This window comes from Ahaetulla prasina, chromosome 2 (assembly GCF_028640845.1).
Source record: "Ahaetulla prasina isolate Xishuangbanna chromosome 2, ASM2864084v1, whole genome shotgun sequence".
NCBI classification, from domain to species: Eukaryota; Metazoa; Chordata; class Lepidosauria; order Squamata; family Colubridae; genus Ahaetulla; species Ahaetulla prasina.
In genome coordinates this window covers 277,287,820-277,308,812 of record NC_080540.1, presented here as the reverse complement: position 1 = coordinate 277,308,812, position 20,993 = coordinate 277,287,820, and the positions used below count along the sequence as shown (strand labels likewise).

General features: G+C 40.4%; 1 protein-coding gene across 1 annotated transcript in view; it reads right to left on the bottom strand.

Annotated features, from left to right (window-relative positions):
• Positions 1 to 20,993, bottom strand: part of TTC33 (tetratricopeptide repeat domain 33) — a 39,860-nt gene that overhangs the window by 11,476 nt on the left and 7,391 nt on the right. Inside the window, exons 3-4 of the mRNA XM_058169980.1 lie at positions 6,491 to 6,572; positions 1,093 to 1,224 (exon numbers count right to left, since the gene is read on the bottom strand). Of these exons, the coding sequence (XP_058025963.1) occupies positions 1,093 to 1,224; positions 6,491 to 6,572 (214 nt within the window). The remainder of the gene's footprint in view (positions 1 to 1,092; positions 1,225 to 6,490; positions 6,573 to 20,993) is intronic.

Genomic DNA, 20,993 nt, shown 5'->3' with positions numbered 1-20,993 from the left:
ACTACAGGTAGATCTTGCTCAACAAATGCTCAATTTGGAACTTGGGAATGCTCTAGAATTCAGTATTGAACTTGTCCACTTCCTGAAGGTCAACAAATAGAGATCCCAAATAACATTGCAAGATTTCACCTCAGCAACTCTGTCAACTTTGTCTAACTCTAACTGAATATCAGTGGTTTTATTCTACAATTAACACTTTCAAATGTGTCTGAAATGGTATAGGTTCTCCTGCTTGAGCAGGAGGCTGGACTAAAAGACCTCCAAAGTTCTGTTCTGTTCTGTTCTGTTCTATTCATCACATCACATCACATCACATCACATCACATCACATCACATCACATCACATCACAGTGGCCAACCAACGTTCTCCCAGGATTAGAAATTCATTCCCTATAACCAGGATCAGAAACTCTAAACCAGAGCTCACCAACCTTTCAGTCCTCAGGGACCACTAAATCCATAATTTTAAATCCTGTGGACTACTAATATGCATTTTTTAAAAAGACAAGTACAATATAAAAAATGCAAGTAATTTTCTGCGGACCACCAACATTTTCTCACGGACCACCAGTTGTTGACCACTGCTCTAAACCACACTGGAGCAAGAAGCTATTCAGGAGAAATCTTTTCATGTGCTCTTTTTGGTCCTACATTCCAGAATTTGACCAGGTACTCAACCAAACTACTTGCTAGTCCATTGGGAATATCATAAATGCCCTATGAAAACGAGCTGGTCACATCAGATACCTGGGGAGGATGAGCCTTTCCTCTCTGTAGAAAGCAGTGGCACAGAAAGCTCCAGATACTAAGCTGGTCTGACTACAACAGGACAGCTGGCAATATACTCCACTTCCAGGTCACAATTCACCTGGCTTTAAGGTAAAAACCAAATCTACTCCATCCTATGTAAGACAGGTCCACGAAGATCTGGAACAAGCCCATGGTTATCATTGTGCCTATGAAATAATTAATTACCTCTGACTCCCTCTCCTCTTTACAGCAATTTGTATAACTTCTTGAAGCAAGGGTTTTTGCACAGGTGTGTAATTCTGGGCTGTCAAAAGTACTACCAAATTCTGTAGTTATACTTACCAGTGTGATTTCTCCTAATCCAAGCTGGGCTCGCCCCAGCGTTTGCCATGCTTCCCAGGAATGAGGATCTCTCTGGACAGCCATTTCTGCTGCCTGCACTGCAGGAAACATTTCATGCAGAGACATCAGAACCTAAACAGAAAGGGGCGGGGGTGGGGAGGAAGACCTAATCTTCAGACATTGTTTTTCTTCTTTTATTTATTCAAATTTCAAAGCTTCCCAACAATTTTGGATGAGTTACAATTTTTTTTAAAAAAATGTAAAAGAAAATGGTCAACCAGAAGAATGTATCTTGTATAGCATTGGACAGATTAATAACAGAATGACCTGAAATTCTAGGTGAAAACATTGCGAGAAAAATTACAGGGGACCCTGAGAGTATTATAGAATCAAAAACTGTCAATTTAAATCTGAATTTTAAAATCTATGTAATAGCAATAACACTTAAGACATATATAGCGCTCCATAGTGCTTTATAGCAGAAGTCTCCAACCTTGGCAACTTTAAGCCTGGTGGACTTCAACTCCCAGAATTCCCCAGCTAAAGTTGCCAAGGTTGGAGACCCCTGCTTTATAGTACTCTCAGAACAGTTTACAATGTCACATATTGCCCCCAACAATCTGGGTCCTCATTTTACTGATCCTGGAAGGATGGAAGGCTGAGTCAACTTTGAGCAGGTCAGGATCAAATCCCAGGCTGTGGGCACAGTCAGCCTGCAATACTATGTTCTAACCACTGTACACCACGGCTCCTTCACCTTTTTAAAAGTGAGCTCAATTAAGAGTGAAATATCTTCTGCTGGATGAAGGCCTTTTCTGTGTGTGTGTGTGTGTGTGTGTGTGTGTGTGTGTGTGTGTGTGTATTTGCCAATTGGAGCAAAAATATTTGCTGATGTTGTCGGTCCATCTTGTTTCATGGACCCTTTTTATCAAGTGGATCCATTCTATGACTGCCTTGGTCCACCTGTGATCAGTACCTCTTGCTATGTGACCAGCCCATTTCCATTATGTTTACCCTCTTGATGATGTCATATACTTTCACTTATTCTCTTAATTCATGTGCAGGTCTTTCTATCTTGTCTTGTGATGCCAAGCATGTATCTTTCTATGGCTCTTTGTGCTGTGTGTGTGTGTGTGTGAGAGAGAGAGAGAGAGAGAGAGGCCAGCAGGGAAGGTTACAAGTCACTGTGATAAATTACATTCACTCTCATAGCTTTTTACACATAAAGAATAAACTAGAATAGAGTAGAGTAGACTAGAAGGGAAGGGAAGGGAAGGGAAGGGAAGGGAAGGGAAGGGAAGGGAAGGGAAGGGAAGGGAAGGGAAGGGAAGAGAAGGGAAGGGAAGGGAAGGGAAGAGAAGAGAAGATAATTCTTTATTGGCCAAGTATGATTGGACAGACAAGGAATTTGTCTTTGGTGCATATCTAAAAATATCTAAAGCATGTCTACTGTGGCTGCCTGCACACCCAGAAGCCACCCCTGCTAGGCTCAAGTTGTGCCACACATTCACATACCCTCTTCCAATCTGCAACAGCCACTTTTATCTGCCCATTGATTTGCTTGTGAGCCCTTGTGTGCCTTCCCCGCGGACTTTGCTTACTGCAAGCCGGCAGGAAGTTGTAAGGAAGTCCTTGCTTAAGTCCCATGATCCTTGCTTAACAATGACAATAGGAGTGCCAGGATTGCTGTCACTAAGAAATGAAGTCATGTGACATCATAACATTTATGTCTGCATTGCTTATGATGGAAATTCTGGTCCTGATTGGCATCATAACCCAAGAACTGCCTGCCCTCTAGTGTCACTGCTGACAAACCCATGTAACTAGAAGATGCCGAGGTTGGAAAGTGCAATTCTACTTAACCCTGTTTTAAAATTTATGAAGCCAAACTATACTAACTGCTTTCTATCTAAATACTTAGTTTGTACATTTTTTGGTCAAGAAATGTATCAGTATTGTGCAGTCACTTGTTACAGTATTACAGACAATACAACAATTCTAGTAGTGGAAAGTTGTTCTAGGCATTTCATGCCCGGCTCTAGAAACACCATTTTTTTTAGTTTCATGGAAATAGCCAACAAAGCTAAGCTAAGTGATTCCAAACATGTGTCAATTTTGAATTGTGTAATATGCTCGGCTTTCAAATTATGAGTGTTAGCACCTGGCTAGATCCATTTTCAACTTGTGCAAAAGTATATATTGATGCAATCAGCATCTTTTATTTCTATTTTTTAAAAAAGGACCAAAAAAAAAAGGAATCAGATGCAAATTCTGTTTGTTCTCATCTCATCCAAAAATCAAGTAGAAAAATCTGGACATGTGCTTGAAATGTTTGAGGCTTGCAAAGCATGTGGCTTGGCAGATCTAATCTCTCCTGAGTCATTAATATGTATTAATGCTTCTCATGTGATGTTGGGAAATGGAAACAAATGGGAACAATTACAGGATGCTGCTGGTTGTAAAAATGTGATGTGGGAAGCTCCTTCAGGTCCTTGTTTGTACATCTTCCAGATCAGAACAATAAATCCGAATTGCCCTCCTATGCATTGTACCCATGATGGAAATTACAAACAGTATCTGTAATAATAAACCCTCTTCTGGTCCTTCACCTTTCGTTGCAGGTTGTTTGCTCCATGACACAGATGCTACTGTTGACAAAGAGCGTTTCATTTTAATCTTTCACACAACAGCTGGTGGATTTAAGGTTGCCCGCTAATGAGAGATAACTCGCTTAGTTCACTATTTGTCTTTTAAAGTACTACTGTATTAACATTGGAGCCCACCCCAGTGTGAAGAAAAAAGCCATCGCACAATTCCTCTAAGGGATATGCAAATATATACATGTGTTATTAAAAACTCCCTAAGATTATGGCCAACTTAAAAGTTTCTATGAGTCATTTATAGAGCACTTATCAAAGCAGGGAGAATCCAAGAGCCTTTTTTAAAAAGAATTTTACAAAAACAACACACGAGTCAGGCATGGTGTGGTTAGGAAAACAGAAGTGTCACGTAGAACGTGCAGTGTGCCTCTTTGGACTGCAGCCATAAGCATCATAATTTAAATGCAGACTGGCTTTTGATGTTCCAAAGCAGCAACGTGGAACAAACACAAATCGCCTTCCTTCTGGTACAGCATTCAGACGGCTATAAATGGATATATAAATACAGGTAGTCCTTGACTTACAACAGTTAATTTAGTGACCATTCAAAGTTACAACAGCACTGAAAAATATGACTTAATGACCGTTTTTTTCTTTTCACAGTTATGGCCTTTGCAGCATCCTCATGATCAAAATTCAGATGCCTGCCAACTGGTTCATATTTATGACCGTTGCTGCGTTCCAAGGTCATGGGACCTTTTGCGACCTTCTCACAAGCAAGGTCAATGGGGAAGCCAAGTTCACTTAACAACTGGGTCACTAACTGGAGTGATTCACTTAAGAACTGTGGCAAGAAAGACCCTAAAATGAGGCAAAACTCACTTAACATGTGTCTCGCCTAATAACAGAAATCTGGGACTCAATTGCGGTTGTAAATTGAGGGCTACCTGTATTTCCTTTTTGTTCTCGAAAGTTTTTCTACAAATTGTATGGGTTGCACGTCCCTTACAAGTAAGTCCTCGACTTACAACTGCAATTGAACCCAACATTTCTATTGCTAAGCAGTTCACTAAGTCACACTCCATTTTACAACCTCTTTTTGTCACAACTTTTAAGTGAATCGTGTGACCTTTAAATAAATCTGATGTCCCTTATTGTGTTTGCTCATCAAAAGCCAGCTAGGGAGGTCGCAAATCACATGACCTCCCTCCTGGGACAACACAACTGTGATAAATACATGCCAGCTGGCAAGCACCCGAATTTTGATCACGTGACCATGGGGATGCGGCAATGGTTGTATGAGAACTGGTCATAAGTCACTTTTTTTCAGTCCTGCTGTAACTTCGATTGGTCCCCAAGCAAAAGGTCCTAAATTGAGGACTATCTGTATAGCAGAGAAAGAACATTTTCCATTTTCTTGAGCTCCAGAAGATTCAGTATGGTGCTGGTTTCTTGTTCCTACATCTGTTCTTTTGAAGAACAGATCAAGGACCTTTTCGTGAAGTACAGGGAAGAGATGCCTCAAAGTGTCTATGCAGATTCTCAGTCATCCAGATCATGGCTGTCCCAAAGATACTTTTTCAAGAGGAACTGGACTTTTCTTTCTTTTTCCTTGAAGATGTTTAGCTTCTCATCTCATTCTCCAGTTCTTCAGAAGCTTCTTGGATGAGAAGCAAAACGTCTTCAAGGAAACATGAAGAAAGTCCAGTTGCCTCTTGAAAAAGCACCTTTGGAAGATGCCTCAAAGGCAAATCACCTTCCCACTGTTTTCCTTTAGAAGCAGTGCGCAGCTCATTCATACCTGGATCCAATGCTATGGATAAGAAGAAAAGGCTGAACTGAGCTAAGACCAGATGTTTTGGCAATAGTTTCTTCCAGCTTGGTACTTTCTACAGGTTATATACTATGCTTCTTTTCTAGGACTTTGCCTTTACTAATTTGAAGCCATAAAGGACACTCATGTTCCCCCTTGTTAACTTGTTTCTTCACTGGCTGGGAAGCAATTCTTTCCATACTTGGGAGTCTTCTGCTAGTCCAGGGGTCTGCAAACTTGGCTCTTTTAAGACTTGTGGACTTCAACTTCCAGAGTTTCTCAGCCAGCTTTGCTAGGAGTTGAAGTCCACAAATCTTAAAAGAGCCAAGTTTGCAAACCCCTGTGCTAATCTATACACATGCCTGTACAGTCTTTGATCAATATTTCAAATAAAATCAATTTAACCTTGTGGCTCTTGCTCTTGGCTCATTTGGATACAAGTGGGTGGTGATTTGATGTAACCTGCTGGCTTTGGGACTAATAAATGTTAATTTGGATCCTCTGCAGTTGGTACTTTCTGGGTGAGTTTCCCACCATAGCAACAATACTTGAACTTCCCATTCGTTGTAGGAAATTACATGGGCAGAGAGCTATGTAAGATGAAGTCCAATACATTTAAAAGACAGCAGGTTGGGATTTAATGATCCAATAGCTAGGCTTTTCCTTACAAAGCTGTAATATAACACTTTCTAAGTCTGTATCTATATGTTTTGAGTGAACTATCCATAGCTGTAAATAGTTTCAGCTTGCCATTTAAGCACAGTTAGCAGAAAATCTAAAATTTACTCTGCTGAATATCTTTAGGGCATTCACTTGGAAGATGGGGGAGAAGAAATACAAGATCAGAAAGCTTTAGAACAATATAACATAGTAAGGATATAGTTTTGTTTCAGATTGGTATTATTACTGATTTTAGGGGAAAACATAAGAAAGACACCAAGCTGCATTTGCTTCTTCTATTACAAAGAAATGATCCAAGTATTACCTGTGATTTCATCTCATACAGAGTGGCATCTTCAGGGGTTAACTGAAGTGCTTCGTCCCATTTCTGAAGAGCTTCCTGGTACCTGCAATTGTTAGGAAGTAATTTATTCTTAATAAATGTATGAATATTTTAAAGGTTGGCAACTTGATCATTCTGCCAAATGTAAAATGTGACGCATTTGCGGAGATATCTCCTAAAGCAGGGGTCTCCAACTTTGGCAATTTTAAGCCTGGAGGATTTCAACTCTGGCTGGGGCATTCTGGGAGTTGAAGTCCTCCAGGCTTAAAGTTGCCAAGGTTGGAGACCCCTGTCCTAAAGCAATGTATCTCAACTGTGGCAACTTTAAGATGCCTAGACCTGTGATGGCGAAACTATGGCACATGTGCCACAGGTGGCATGTGGAGCCCACTCTGCGGACACGCGAGCTGTCACCCAGCTCAGCTCTACTGCAGATGCATTTATGCTTCCCGCCAGCCAGCTGATTTTCGGGTCTGCCCTGCAAGCAGGAGACACATGGGGGGGACCTATCTTCTCCTCACTCTCTGCTGCCTATGCCTTCCCAGATCTCAGGAGATTTTTTTTTTTATTTACATTTATATCCCGCCCTTCTCCGAAGACTCAGGGCGGTTTACAATGTATAAGGCAATAGTCTCATTCTATTTGTAAGTCAACTTATTGCCCCCCCAACAATCTGGGTCCTCATTTTACCTACCTTATAAAGGATGGAAGGCTGAGTCAACCTTGGGCCGGGCTTGAACCTGCAGTAATTGCAGGCTGCTGTGTTCTAATAACAGGCTTCTTACCAGCTTGAGCTACAGGCTTCTTACCAGCCTGAGCTACCATTCTCCTCCTAGCGCTGTTTTGGGAGGCAAAGGCTTCCTCCCACCAAACATTTTGGGAGGCAAAGGCTTCCCCACCCAGTGCTATTTTGGGATGTGAGGCCAAAAAGGGGGGGGGGTCGCGCACGCATGCACAGGAGGGAGTCGTATGCACATGGGGGGGTTGTGTGTGCATGTGGGGGTCGTTTGCATATTTAGGGGCGGGGCATGTGGGAGTGGCATTGCATTATGGGTGTGCACACGCGCACGCTTTTGGCACCCAAGAAAAAAAAGGTTAGCCATCACTGGCCTAGACTTCAACTCCTAGTCACCAAGGGAATTCTGGGAATTGAAGTCCAGACATCTTAAAAGTTACTAACGTTGAGGAACACTGTCCTAAATAGTACATGTCTGCTGCATAACTTCATTAATAGGTGTTTTTTTCCTCCACTCCCATTCTTATCATAGAAATCTAAACCAACGCTTGCTCTAGTGCTGAAATGTCATCAGATGTTTTTGCAGCATTCCCTGAGGATCTAAAGCCTTAGATGCATATTAAATCGGTCTATATCAGGTATAGGTACAGCCATTACAGGAGCTATACTTTTGCTTATCCCAAAGGTTTAGTTTTTCCTAACTTGCAAAAAAATAATAACAAAGAAATATGCATTTAACATGCAGTTAATCTGAAGCTACGCATTACATGTTCAGAACTGTAAGCGTGCACCTGTATGATAACTGTCATAAAGAGAAGAATCCTGTGAGATGAATAGCTTTACTGTAGACTGTGAATTCTCTACCCAAAAGGTACAAGAACTAGTAGGCTCTGCACGTGGGAAAATATGTTGTCCGGGAAAATAATAATTCAACTAAATTCCTTAGCTTCAAGCCGTAACATTAAACAGAAGACTGATGACTAAGCATTCTTCAAAACTTGGCAACAAACTTATGCTTCTGTAATACAGCAATATCTTTACATTTTGAAAGCATTCCTCACAACTGTCTGCTGCAGTATGTAAATCAAATTTAATTTATAGTACCATCTTAACGTTCTGAGAACATCATTTATTTTAAAAGAAACCACTAACATGAGTAATGGCACACTTCAATAATAATCAGTGTCTTTTGAAATGGGTTTCCTGTTTTTTAAAAAATGTTTATTTTTAATAAGCAATATAACTCTTTTTTAGTTTTAACTATCTGCTTATCTTACATGAGCTGTGCTAAATGTTTAAATGTGATCTCAGTAATTTTTTAAAAATACAAATACATAGGACCCAGGGGAAATACTGTACAGTCATTAATTTTTAAAAAAAATATAAATAAGTATAGATAATGTTTCATGTTTCATTCAAAGTATCTGAGGGACAAAAAAAGAAGTATTGAAAGTATTAAGCTCAGTGGCTGAAAAAAAACCATTAGTTTGGAATTAAAGTAACAGGTAAGCCTTCTGGAATTTATACTGTCAGCAAAACAAAGAAAGGAGAACTATCTTCTCTAGAGATTTAGTGGTTTCATGGACCACTAAATTCATAATTTTAAATCCCACGGACCAGTTATATGATTTTTTTAAAAAGATAAATAGTATTTAGTGCAATATAAAAAATGCAAATAATTTTTCTGCGGACTACCAAAATTTTCTCAGTTGGTGACCGCTGCTCTAGAGAGAAAAACATATTTCTCCATGTGCAAAATATGAACTGTTCAATGAGCTGTTTAAAAAAAAATTATCAGTGGAAAAACATTCGTGCAAGAACATATTTTGCATGTTGATCTGAGGACAGCACCAACAGACTAGAAGCTTATCAGCCTTCCCCAGTTGTCATCCAAAAATGAGTTGGGATTGGAAATTGCCAGAATTCTTAGCCAGCATGGGTGCTGCTCTCCCACAAATATGGAGGGTGCCAAATGAAGAAGGTAAACTGATCTAGATCCTTAATATCCAGAAGCAAAGATCTCAATTCGGGCAAAGAGAAAGCTTTATGAAATACTTCCCACTTTTTGCAACCTCTTCAATTTCCTTTCTTGGCTCTCTTTACTGAGCCAACCCAACCCAGCCTGAGCTGTGGACACACAGACATGGTGTTCAGGCTGCCAGAACATGTAGGAGGAGTTCTGGTTCAAACGGTGTTGCTGCATGAAATGCTGACAAGTCATAAGTTTGTTCTCAGTCCTTCTGTACATTTTTCATTTCGGTATTTTGGATGCGTTCCAGCAAAGCATCCAGATTGGCGAGTGGCTGGGGGGAAGGATCTGTGATGTACATTAAGGTAGGGCACTTAGTTTAAAACAGATGCTAGGCACTTGGATTATCTTATGTCATTTGAGGAAAGTGTTAGTCACAATTCATATAAAGCAAATAGTCCTCGACTCTTTGCTGAGCAGCAGGTCCTTTAAATCGAAAGCGACCATTTATGGAACCTGAAGGAAACAGATTGGAACAATCTGCTTCCTACAGAAAGTCTATCTATGTGGTTAGGAGTCGACACTATGACGCTATGTAATCATCACCCTTATGGAAATACACTGCTTATCTTAAATATGGACTGGACTGACATTGCTGCTTTGCTGGTAACATCAAGGGAAGACAGGCTTAAACTCTTGAACCTGGTTTTGTAAGAAAGCAGCATGAGCACGCAGTGGTGAAATCCAATTTTTTTTTACTACCAGTTCTGTGGGTGTGGCAGGGGAAGAATACTGCAAAATCCCCATTCCCACTCCATTTCTGGGGGAAGGATACTGCAAAATCCCCATTCCCACCCCACTCCTGGGGGAAGGATATTGCAAAATCTCCATCTCCACCCCACTCCTGGGGGAAGGATATTGCAAAATCTCCATTCCCACCCCACTCCTGGGGGAAGGATATTGCAAAATCTCCATTCTCACCCCACTCTGGGGCCAGCCAGAGGTGGTATTTGAACTACTCAAAATTTCCGCTGCCGGTTCTCTAGAACCTATCAGATCCTGCTGGATTTCACCCCTGTGAGCATGGGGGTATAGAAAGAACATGAATTGCCCTTTTTCCTTACATTAAAAATAACAAGAAAATAAGATTTCTTTGTGAATAATTATCACCTTTACTAGCAAATAGGTCTAGAAAATTAGATGTCTAAAAAAGGTTGCAATAGCCTGGTTAATTTTAAAACTTTAAATGTGAACAACTTGTTCATTAAAACTTCTGAATGGATAAAGAAGTACTGGGTGTGAACAAAGGTCAGAATTGCCAGGAACAGAGTTATGCTACTTCCACCAAAAAGAAAAGGCCTGCTTTTTCCATATTATCTGCCCTTTGACAATTAAGAGTAATGGTTTAATTAATTAATTCTTGATTTGAGTCTTTCCATGCACACATCCACACCCATATAAAAACTCCAGTTGCTCTCACTATTTCAAAGACTGCAAATGGCCATTTTCTAAGCCGTGTAATTTTACATAGAAATTGTCCATTTCTACCGTATCTAAAATTTTTCTATAAAATTATATGATTTCGGAAAACGGCAATTTTCAATCTTTTGAATTTTACATGTCTATGTAAGATTAATTTTCTATGTAAAATTACATGAAGGTCTAGCTGAGCTGGATGTTCACATCTTTGCAAGTGCCACAACATAGCTGTTAGGTTGGCGAAGCCACAGAAGATCTCCTTTCTGACAATGACAATGTCAAACAGCTTATAGCAGGGGTGTCCAAACTTGGCAACTTTTAAGACTTGTGGACTTCAACTCCCAGAATTCCTCAGCCAGTAAGTTGAAGTCCACAAGTCTTAAAGTTGCCAAGTTTGGACACCCCTGGCTTATAGCAATAGCACTTAAGACTTATATACTGCTTAATAGTGCTGTTACAGCCCTCTCTAAGCGGTTTACAGAGTCAGCATATAGCCCCCAACAATCTGGGTCCTCATTTTACCCACCTCGCAAGGATTGAAGGCTGAGTCAACCTTGAGTTGGTGAGATTTGAACTGCCAAACTACAGCTAGCGGTCAGCTGAAGTAGCCTGCAGTACTGCACTCCGACCACTGCGCCACCTCAGCTCTTATTGTAAGCTTCTCCTTCAGCATCTCAGGTGTGTGATTTAATTCTCACCAGTCTTCAATGTCTGGAGGACTGATGTATTTGAGTTTTGCCATCAAGCCCCAATGGGAGTCTAAGCTGGCTGGTGGTGGTCCTGTGGGAGAACCAACCACCAACCTGCAGCCTGGGCAAGACACCCAGGGAAGTGTAGCCATCTTTCCTTTGTTTGGTCCTAATGTCCGGAAGGAGAAAGTAGTAGCCATCTTACCTCCCTTAAGTCACCATGAAACTTGTGGATCTGCAACAGGCACTTGGCTTGCCATCTTGCCCTGGCACTGAGGTTTTTGATCTGGCTTCCTGACCCTTAAGGCCATTTGCCATGGATTTCCAGACTGCAATCTTCTGTTCAGTTTGGGCTAGAGTTGATTTTTGTATGGTTTGACAGTGAGATTTATAGTTCTTCCTTCCCCACATGCCAGCTGGAAGATGGAACAGGTAATGGGGCTGATGCTTATGTGCTGTTTTAGCTCTGTCTAACCTGGTACAAGTCAGGAGATTGTTTGAACCGCTGTAATGCTCTCTACGTAGGGCTGCCCCTGAAGAGTACAGATAGTCCTCGACTTACAACAGTTCATTTAGTGACCGCTCAAAGTTACAACGGCACTTAAAAAAGTGACTTATGAGAGTTTTTTTCAGTTACAACCTCTGCAGCATACCCATACAATTCAGATGCTTGGCAACGTGTTCATATTTATGATTTTTGCTGTGTCCCAGGCTCATGTGATCCCCTTTTGCAACCTTCTGACCAGCAAAGTCAGTGGGGAAGCCAGATTACTAACTAATCAACTGCACTGCTTCACTTAACAGGTGTGGCACAGTGGTAAAATGGGGCAAAGTTCACTTAACAAGTGTCTTACATAATGACCAAAATTTTGGACTCAATTGTAAATCAAGGACAGCAGGTACAAAATGCAGCTACACAGGTAGTAAAGGGTGCCACTTATTCAGCACATGTAACAACACTACTCTGTGAGCTGCATTATACTTCTGGGAGCATTATCCTTCATAGCTTGAGATCAACTACCCAAAGAACTGATTTTTCCTGGTTATCTGGTTTGGCAGGAAGGGCATGCCAGGGGTCTCAAACTTGGCAATTTTAGGAGTTGAAGTCCACAAGTCTTAAAGCTGCCAAGTTTGAAGACCTGTGCTCTATGCTATGAAACATTCTCTATCTGGAGATGAGGCCCTAAAAACCTGATTGTGTGGCTCAGCCTGGAGCTCAGACTGTGTGAAAGGTGCCACCACCTGGTTGTGCTAGCAAATATTGATTGTGATACCTTCCTCAGCTACTGGGAGTCTTCATTTTCAGATTTGTAATAGGAATTTTTAATTCACATTAAGATTGTCACTGTTCAGACTCACTTGTTGAGACAGACAGCATACCAGTTGAACGAATGAATAAATATATTTAAATAAAAATGGAGGTCAGGTTACCAATTACCTTATTATTGATATTTAAACTTTTCAAGAGTGAAACATTTCCATAATAAATCTTGAAGCAGTCTCTCATCTGCCATAAATTATCTTCCTGAATTATAAAAGCAGAAACTTCCAAGAAATGTATACATTTGGATGTCCTTTTGTTACTCCAAGGTAACTGAGGGTTTTTTCCCCTCAGATAAACAGTTTGCAGAATAGAGAAACCCTGTCACAAATGTTTCACATGGTTTTTCTTCCTTGCAGACAACTTCATGCCCATCTGACTCAAAAAAACCCATGTTGCCAAGAGATAACAAGTGCAAAAGAACACGGAGGCAATATTTTCCCTTAGGTTAAAATATGCATTCTTTTTTACATGTTTGTGTAAATTGAAGACAAAAAAATGTCTTTGGAGATTGCATTTAGGATGTCTGAATTTTGTTTATGAGATTATAAATATGTGTGAGTGACCTATTTAGCTCACATTTAAAGAATCAGCCATTTCAAACACTTTAGAAGAAGAAGCCACACAGACCACACTATTTCACAAACAAAGTAGTACAGTAAAAATGCCACAAACACAACAAAATAAAAACAGTATTTTTTTAATATGTATGTATGTATGTATGTCATGCTCCTGTCAGAGTCTGAATCTGAAGGGGAAGAGGAACAGCTGACAGAATGAGAGAGTGGGTCCGTTGGGTGTGGAGAAGAGAGCAATGAGGGCTGCATGGCTTACAAGGGAGGAAAGGGACCTGATCCTCTTTACAAGGCACAGCTGCTGATGGAGTTTAAAAGTAGAGGCAAATGGGAGGGGCGGTTGTTGGGAACAAACGCTGAGTTCATCTGGTGTTTATCTGAGTTCCTGGCATCCTCCCAATTGGTTTGATTTAATGCCGTGTTACTTCACTTCTGGAATTCCCTATTTTGCTTGCCCTGCCGGATTAATTACCTTGTCTTGCCTTGTTGGATTTTTTGTTGAAAGTTTTCTGTTTACAACCTTTGGGATTGAAGTATTGTCAGCAAAGGCTATTACAGGTTGGTGGAAGAGCTCTCTCCAGGCCGGAGAGTTGAAAGGGGCATTGGGGGCACAGTTGGTGATAATAAACGGACTCATATCGGTTTTCTGGCTGTGTTGCCTTTGTGTCACACCCTGGTTCATCACAGTATGTATGTATGTATGTATATATGTATGTATCTATCTATATATTTGCGAAGCCTTCTAAAAAAACCCTTTCCTAGATACTTATAAAAATAAAACCACACAAGACAACGTTTAGCCGGCATGCAGGCCACCCCCAACCTCCTGTTTAGAGCAGAGGTCTCCAACCTTGGCAACTTTAAGGCTTGTGGACTTCAACTCCCAGACTTCAACTTCTGGGAGTTGAAGTCCACAAGCCTTAAAGTTGCCAAGGTTGGAAACCTCTGGTTTAGAGGCTTCTAAACCTCCTTCCCTCAAAACTGCTCCAGTAATAGACTGGATATTCAAGAAACAACAGGCTGCTTCCTTTCTCCATTTTTATTTTTGAGAGAAAAAACAATGCATAGAATTGTTTCCTTTCAGGAAAAGATCTTTTCATTAAATTAAAGCTTTTCATTTAAAATTAAAGCCATTTTAGTGGAAATGAAAAATAAATAAAACCACTCATGAAATCTCACAATGCATCTAAATCTGTTAAGAATGTACCACCAAATACTCCATATGGCATAGTGATGCTGGTATGAATGATGGGATTAGCAGCCCAACGTATTAGGGGATAACCCAGGATTTCAGAAAACAACTTCAAAAGATTTCTACTGTGTTCATACATCTCAAAGTTGCCAACTTTGAAAAGATACAGACGTAGAGTTTCAAATCCAGCTGCACTCTGGGGAAACGTCTTTCCTTGGCCCTAATTCCTCTCACACAATAATGGAAGAACAAGGTGGGCCTTGTGGAAGCCTGACTGGAATTCCCTCCAGAAAGGCAGTTTCTTGAACTCTACTGCACCATGAGCCAGGGTGATGCAGTGGTTAAAGTGCAGTACTGCAGGCTACTTCTGCTGACTGCAGTTCGGCAGTTCGACTCTCACCGGCTCAAAGTTGACTCAGTTTTCTATCCTTCCAAGATAAAATGAGAACCTAGATTGTTGGGGACAATTGGCTGATTCTGTAAACTGCGTAGAGAAGGCTAAGTGCTATTGCTATAACTCCCATCATCCCCATCTTGCAGAAATGCTTGCTAGGAATGACTGAAGCTTATCTAGGAGAAATTGACAGGGAAGGTGTACTATAGTCTGAGCACAAAATGTAGTCTGCCAGGGTAGGTGACCATAACAAATTCAAATAAAATAACCAACCAATAAAGGAAGGCTGAACACCTTTATTTGCCATATTGACAGACCCACTGACAATGAATCTGTCTGCAGCATAGAAAATCCTCCAGTTACCGTAAGCATCAACACCCATTTCTTTCAATTTTATCCCAGCCACAAACACGTTCTCAGGTATCTCATTTCCTGCGGGCTGAATCTTTAGGATATCTTTTTGCTAATCAGGTCAATGTGCAGCTACTATGCAATAAGATGTGCTTTTTTCGGAAAAGAGAGCTCAGTTCAATTTTCAAGATAAATGTTATAAAAGTGTGTAGGGGGATACTTTTCAAAGATCAGTAATACAAAACTGTCATCTCCTGCTATGTGCTTCATATATATATTTCATACTTCAATCCTAAAAAGATTTGTCTCTTACCTTACTATGTACCGGTATATCTCTCGCTATGTAACCAGGAACTTTGCAAAAGAATTCTGTTGCCTCTTTGACACAATAGTTGCATTTACGCTATTTTATTATTTTGTGACTAGAGAAATGGTTTGGGGATTTCCCACATGATGAGTTCATTACAACTTCAGTTTTGAAAAATTAGAACTGAATCAACCAAGCCTTGTTCACTTGTGGCTGATTTACTGAAGAATCAAATTTTCAGAGAAGTAAATTCTCTTAAATTTCAAAAACTTTTAGGCAAATGTGGTGTAGTAATAGAGTAAAAATCTGAAAACTATGAATTCTAGTATGGCCTTAGGCATGGAAGCCAGCTCAGTGCCTTTAGGGCAGTCACTCAGTCAATTGTGGTTGAGAAAATAGAAGGGAAGTAGAAGGCAACAATTCTTTGCCTTGAGTTGTACAAAATAAAGTCAGGATATAAATAAATCCCAAAACAATTGGAGCACCACTTGAACACCATCGGAATTGACAAATTCACCATCAGTCAATTGCAAAAGGCAGCTTTACTTGGAAGAGCTTACATGCTGCAACAGATATCTTTAACACCATCAAAACATCCACACCTGTCTATTCCAGGTTTTTGGGAAGGACTCGATAGGCAAACAAAAATGCCAAACCCAGTCTGAATATCTGGCTAACTGTGTGATGAACTATAATAATAATGATGATTATTAACATCATCATCCTGATTTTCCTAAGAAATATATCGCAGCCTCTACCAATGTAATGCCAATGTTTTAACAGAGACTTCCTACTAATGAGTGTATAACTTGCATTATGTGCTTTATGTGCAAGTTATACAGCAATCTAACAGATGTTATACGTTTGCTGCTTCTGTTTTGTCACATTGCTTTGTTCGCTGTCAGAAGTGCAAGATTCAGAAACAGTTGCCTTCCAAAGACCATATGCAGGTAGTCCTCGACTTACGGCAACAATTGAGCCCTTCTGTTGCTAAGTGAGACATTTGTTGAGTTAGTTTTGCCCCATTTTACGACCTTTCCTGCCACTTTTGTTAAGTGAATCACTACAGACATTAAGTTAGGGACACAGTTATTAAGTGAATCTGGCTTCTCCCTTGACTTTGCTTGACAGAAGGTCGCAAGAGGTGATCACATGACCCCAGGATAACGCAACCATCACAAATGTGAGTCAATTGCCAAGCATCTGAATTTTGATCGTGTGACCATGGAAATGCTGCAATGGTCCTAAGTGTGAAAAATGGTCGCTAAGTCATTTTTTCCAGTGCGGTTGTAACTTTTGAAAGCTCACGAAATAAACTGTTGAAAATCGAGAACTACCTGTAGTAAGCTTCCCTGGAATTTTCAACCATTCCAAAGGAGAATGATTACAAAGAAAGGAGACAGTTAACCCAGATAAAGTGTGGCTAGACACTTGGTTTTTAAATAGCAATCTGTGTTTCTTGTAAAGTAAAATGTGGCTACACCAAATGAAGGTCTTGATCTGAGTTTGGTTTGACCCGGAGAAATCTCAGTCTCTGCAATGCCGTCCCGAGCAAATATTTATCCTTAAGGATGCATGTCATGTCTTCATCATTTCTGATGTTGATGCACAGCAATATTACATGTTATAAAACAGCTATTTTATGTCCCCTGAGATTAGGCTCATTAAAAGATACCACTTCCTCACATTGTATTGAACAAGTGCCAACTTCCTTGACAGATTAAGCAACCTTTAGCAACTTTCTCCTCTGTCAACATTTACCACATTTCAAAGCGAAGAATCCTGGAAACAATACTGTGTTATTCAACTCTATCAAGTTCATTCAGAGATTAAAAATGCATTATATTTTGTCAGTGACATAAAGCCTTAGAGAATTTGCATAATTTTATGGCCCTAACAGCAAAAAGTCTGATTATTTCGTTTATATTGTCTAGATATCAGCTCCAATCCTGGGAGCTTTCTCTCTCATCATAACTTCCTCTTAAATCTGAAAAGCAGGAAGCGAAGTAATCAATGGCTTTTAAAGCTATCAATATTCTAGATATTCAAACTCTGCTTAAGTGCCAACAAGTGACAAAAATGAGGGGGGAGAGAGATGATTTTTAAAAGAATGGGAGAAAAGAAATAAAAATACCCAATGAGCCTGCAAAAATTTTCCTCTTTTATTGCAAAAGGAAAATGTGGGCTTATAAAGCTATTTGGCAGTTCGAGTCTCACCGGCTCAAAGTTGACTCAGTCTTCTATCCTTCCGAGGTCGGAAAAATAAGGACCCTGATTGTTGGGGGCAAGATGCTGACTTTGTAAACCACTTAGAGAGGTGCTGTAAAGCACTGTGAAGCGGTATATAAGTCTAAGTGCTATTGTTATTTATCTAAAATATATACAGGTAATCCTTGACTTACAACAATTCATTTAAAGACTGTTCGAAGTTACAAACAGCACTGAAAAAAGTGACTAATGACCATTTTTCACATGATCTTTCCAACCTCCCCATGATGATGTGATTTACATTCAGATGCTTGACAACTGGTTCATATTTATGACGGTTACAACGTCCCTAGGTCATGTGACCATCCTTTGCACCCTTCTGACAAGCAAAAGTGTTTTTCATTTAACAACCGTGTTACTAACCTAACAACTGCAGCGAATCACTTAACCCAAAAAATGGGACAAAACTCATTTAACCAATTCTCACTTAGCAACATACATTCTGGGCTCAATTGTGGTCGCAAGTCAAGGATTACCTGTATTAACAAAAAAACCTATGACTTTACCTTCACTTATACTTTCATACATCATTTATATTTGCTTTACTACATGTAGGTTGCATGTTTCCTCCAGGAACTCAAGGCAATATATAAGATCACTTCATTTCTACCCTATCATACCACACTGACTGAGATTGTAATGAAATAAGCCTACAAGAGAGTACCAAGGACCCCTCATTCCAACCCTGAGCTACAAATACTCTCAGTTATTTGCACTGACTGAGAGATAATGGCTGAGCAAGCTCACCTATTGAGTTTCACAGCAGAATGTGAACTTTAGTTGCTCCACTCCCAACTCAACATTAGCAGGCAATTCATAAGTTCTGTTTCATTGCTCTAGTTCAGACATTTTATTCAACTTGAACAAGTCCAATTTTTAATAATGTTGGCCCACTGCTCAGCAACGATGGCCACTTGCTTAGCACTTGCTAAGTTAAGATTCACCCATCCTTTTTTTTCTTTCAGTAAAAGTAACAAAACTAGGTAGAAACTAATGGAAGGGGGGGGAAAAAATAACCTTCCTGCTATGTCTGAATCCAGATCCTAGCCTATTGTTCTAACAAATCAGGGAGGACCAAACAAGCTTCAGTTCAATTCAATTCATTGCAGGGAAAGACTACTACAGCTTCAAACTCAAATTCAAGCATAATGATACATTCCATAAGTATGTTTTCTCATCAATAAGCCAGAAACTCTACAATGTTGGTTTATTATGGTAAATCCCTGGGTTACGAGCATTTCCTTAGCGAACATTCGAAGTTACGCGATAAGCACCCCCTAGCCCCGAAACTACAAATCTTGCAGCACCATGGCAGTTGTTTGCCCTTACAAACAACTGCAGAGGCTCTGCAACATTCATCCTGAACGTTGCTGGCCAAAATGGAGCTTCTGAAGGGTGGATCCGCACCTCCAACACTCCGTTCGGGCGTCCAGAGGCCTCGCTTGGCACGTTGTAGGCCGAAATGGAAGCTTCTGAGGGGTGGATCCATCCCTCAGAAGCTCCATTCGGGCCTCATACCCCCACCCAACTTGCCGCACCGGGTCACTTACCTTGTAAAGATCTAGCAAGCAGTCTCTTCTCTAGCCTCTCAGCCGCGTGTGCCCCACTGCAATTCTGTTTGGGCCTCTGCAGGCCTCGCCTGGCAGATTGCCAGCCGAAATGGAGCTTCTGAGGGGCGGATCAGCCCCTCCATTTGGCCCTCCCCCAGCCCATTGCAGGCCGAAATGGAGCTTCCAGGGGACAGATCTGGCCCTTGGAAGCTCCACTTCAGCCTGCAATGGGCCAGGGGAGGTCCACAGAGGGGCACAAGCGGCTTAGAGGCTGGAGAAGAGATTGCTTGTAAGTGACCCAGCGTGGCAGGTTGGGTGGGGAAGCAATTGTGGGAAGCATGAGGTATTTCAGTCAGTTGGGGAGCCTTGGGTGGTCTTAGACAAGTGGTCTGTTCCATCAGTAGCCCCCCCCACTCCATGCCTTCCCCATCCTGAAATACCTCATGTGCACTTAACAAGCTTCGTATTTGATTAGCGAATGTGTGGACAAAAGGAGGAAGTGATCCCGTTCAAGGTACGAGATTCACTCCCACAAATCCTCAGGTTACGAATGGAATGGGCAGGCTCCATTCCATTCGTAACTTGAGGACTACCTGTAATATTTTCTACTAAATATGGAGGAGCATTCAAAAATGCTATTCTTCCAGCTACTATGTTAGATGGTACAATACATTCAACCCTTTCAAAATTCTATCCCGTAATTCTCACCTCATTTTGCTACAGGGGAAGACAGTCTTATTCTTGAATGTCCAGCTTTCATCCACAACACCACAAAACTGAAATGGAAGTTGCTCTATCTGACAGAGGTTGCATAATCAAACTCCTGCAGGAAACATTTCCAAAGTTTGATAAGATGGGCTTTGATAAAGCTCTAACTTTATTAGAATAAGAACATATAAAAAGCATTTAACCAAATAGAAAACTACAAAAATCCTACCAAAAAACCCCAAACTAGGCTTAGATACCTTTCCAAATGAGGATTGGGTCATCAGAAAATTATGCTTCCAAAGATATACAGGTAGAACTGAATACATTAAATGGGGCAAGCAAAGTATGAAATGAACTTTAAAAAGTACTTTTTTTTTCTTTTTAGCATTTCACAACCACAGTGATGACTGATCTAAATACAGGTAGTCCTCGGCTTACAACAGTTCATTTAATGACCCTTCAAAGTTACCACAGCACTGAAAAATGTGACTGATGACCATTTTTCCCAGTTACAAAATTTCCAGCATCCTCATGATCATGTGATCAAAATTGAGATGCTTGGTAACGGGTTTCATATTTATAGAATAGAATAGAATTTTTTATTGGCCAAGTGTGATTGGACACACAAGGAATTTGTCTTGGTGCATATGCTCTCAGTGTACATAAAAGAAAAGATACGTTCATCAAGGTACAACATTTACAACACAATTGATGGTCAATATATCAATATAAATCATAAGGATTGCCAGCAACAAGGTTACAGTCATACAGTCATAAGTGGAAAGAGATTGGTGATGGGAACTATGAGAAGATTAATAGTAGTGCAGATTTAGTAAATAGTTTGACAGTGTTGAGGAAATTATTTGTTTAGCAGAGTGATGGCCTTCGGGAAAAAACTCTTCTTATGTCTAGTTTTTCTGGTGTGCAGTGCTCTATAGCGTCGTTT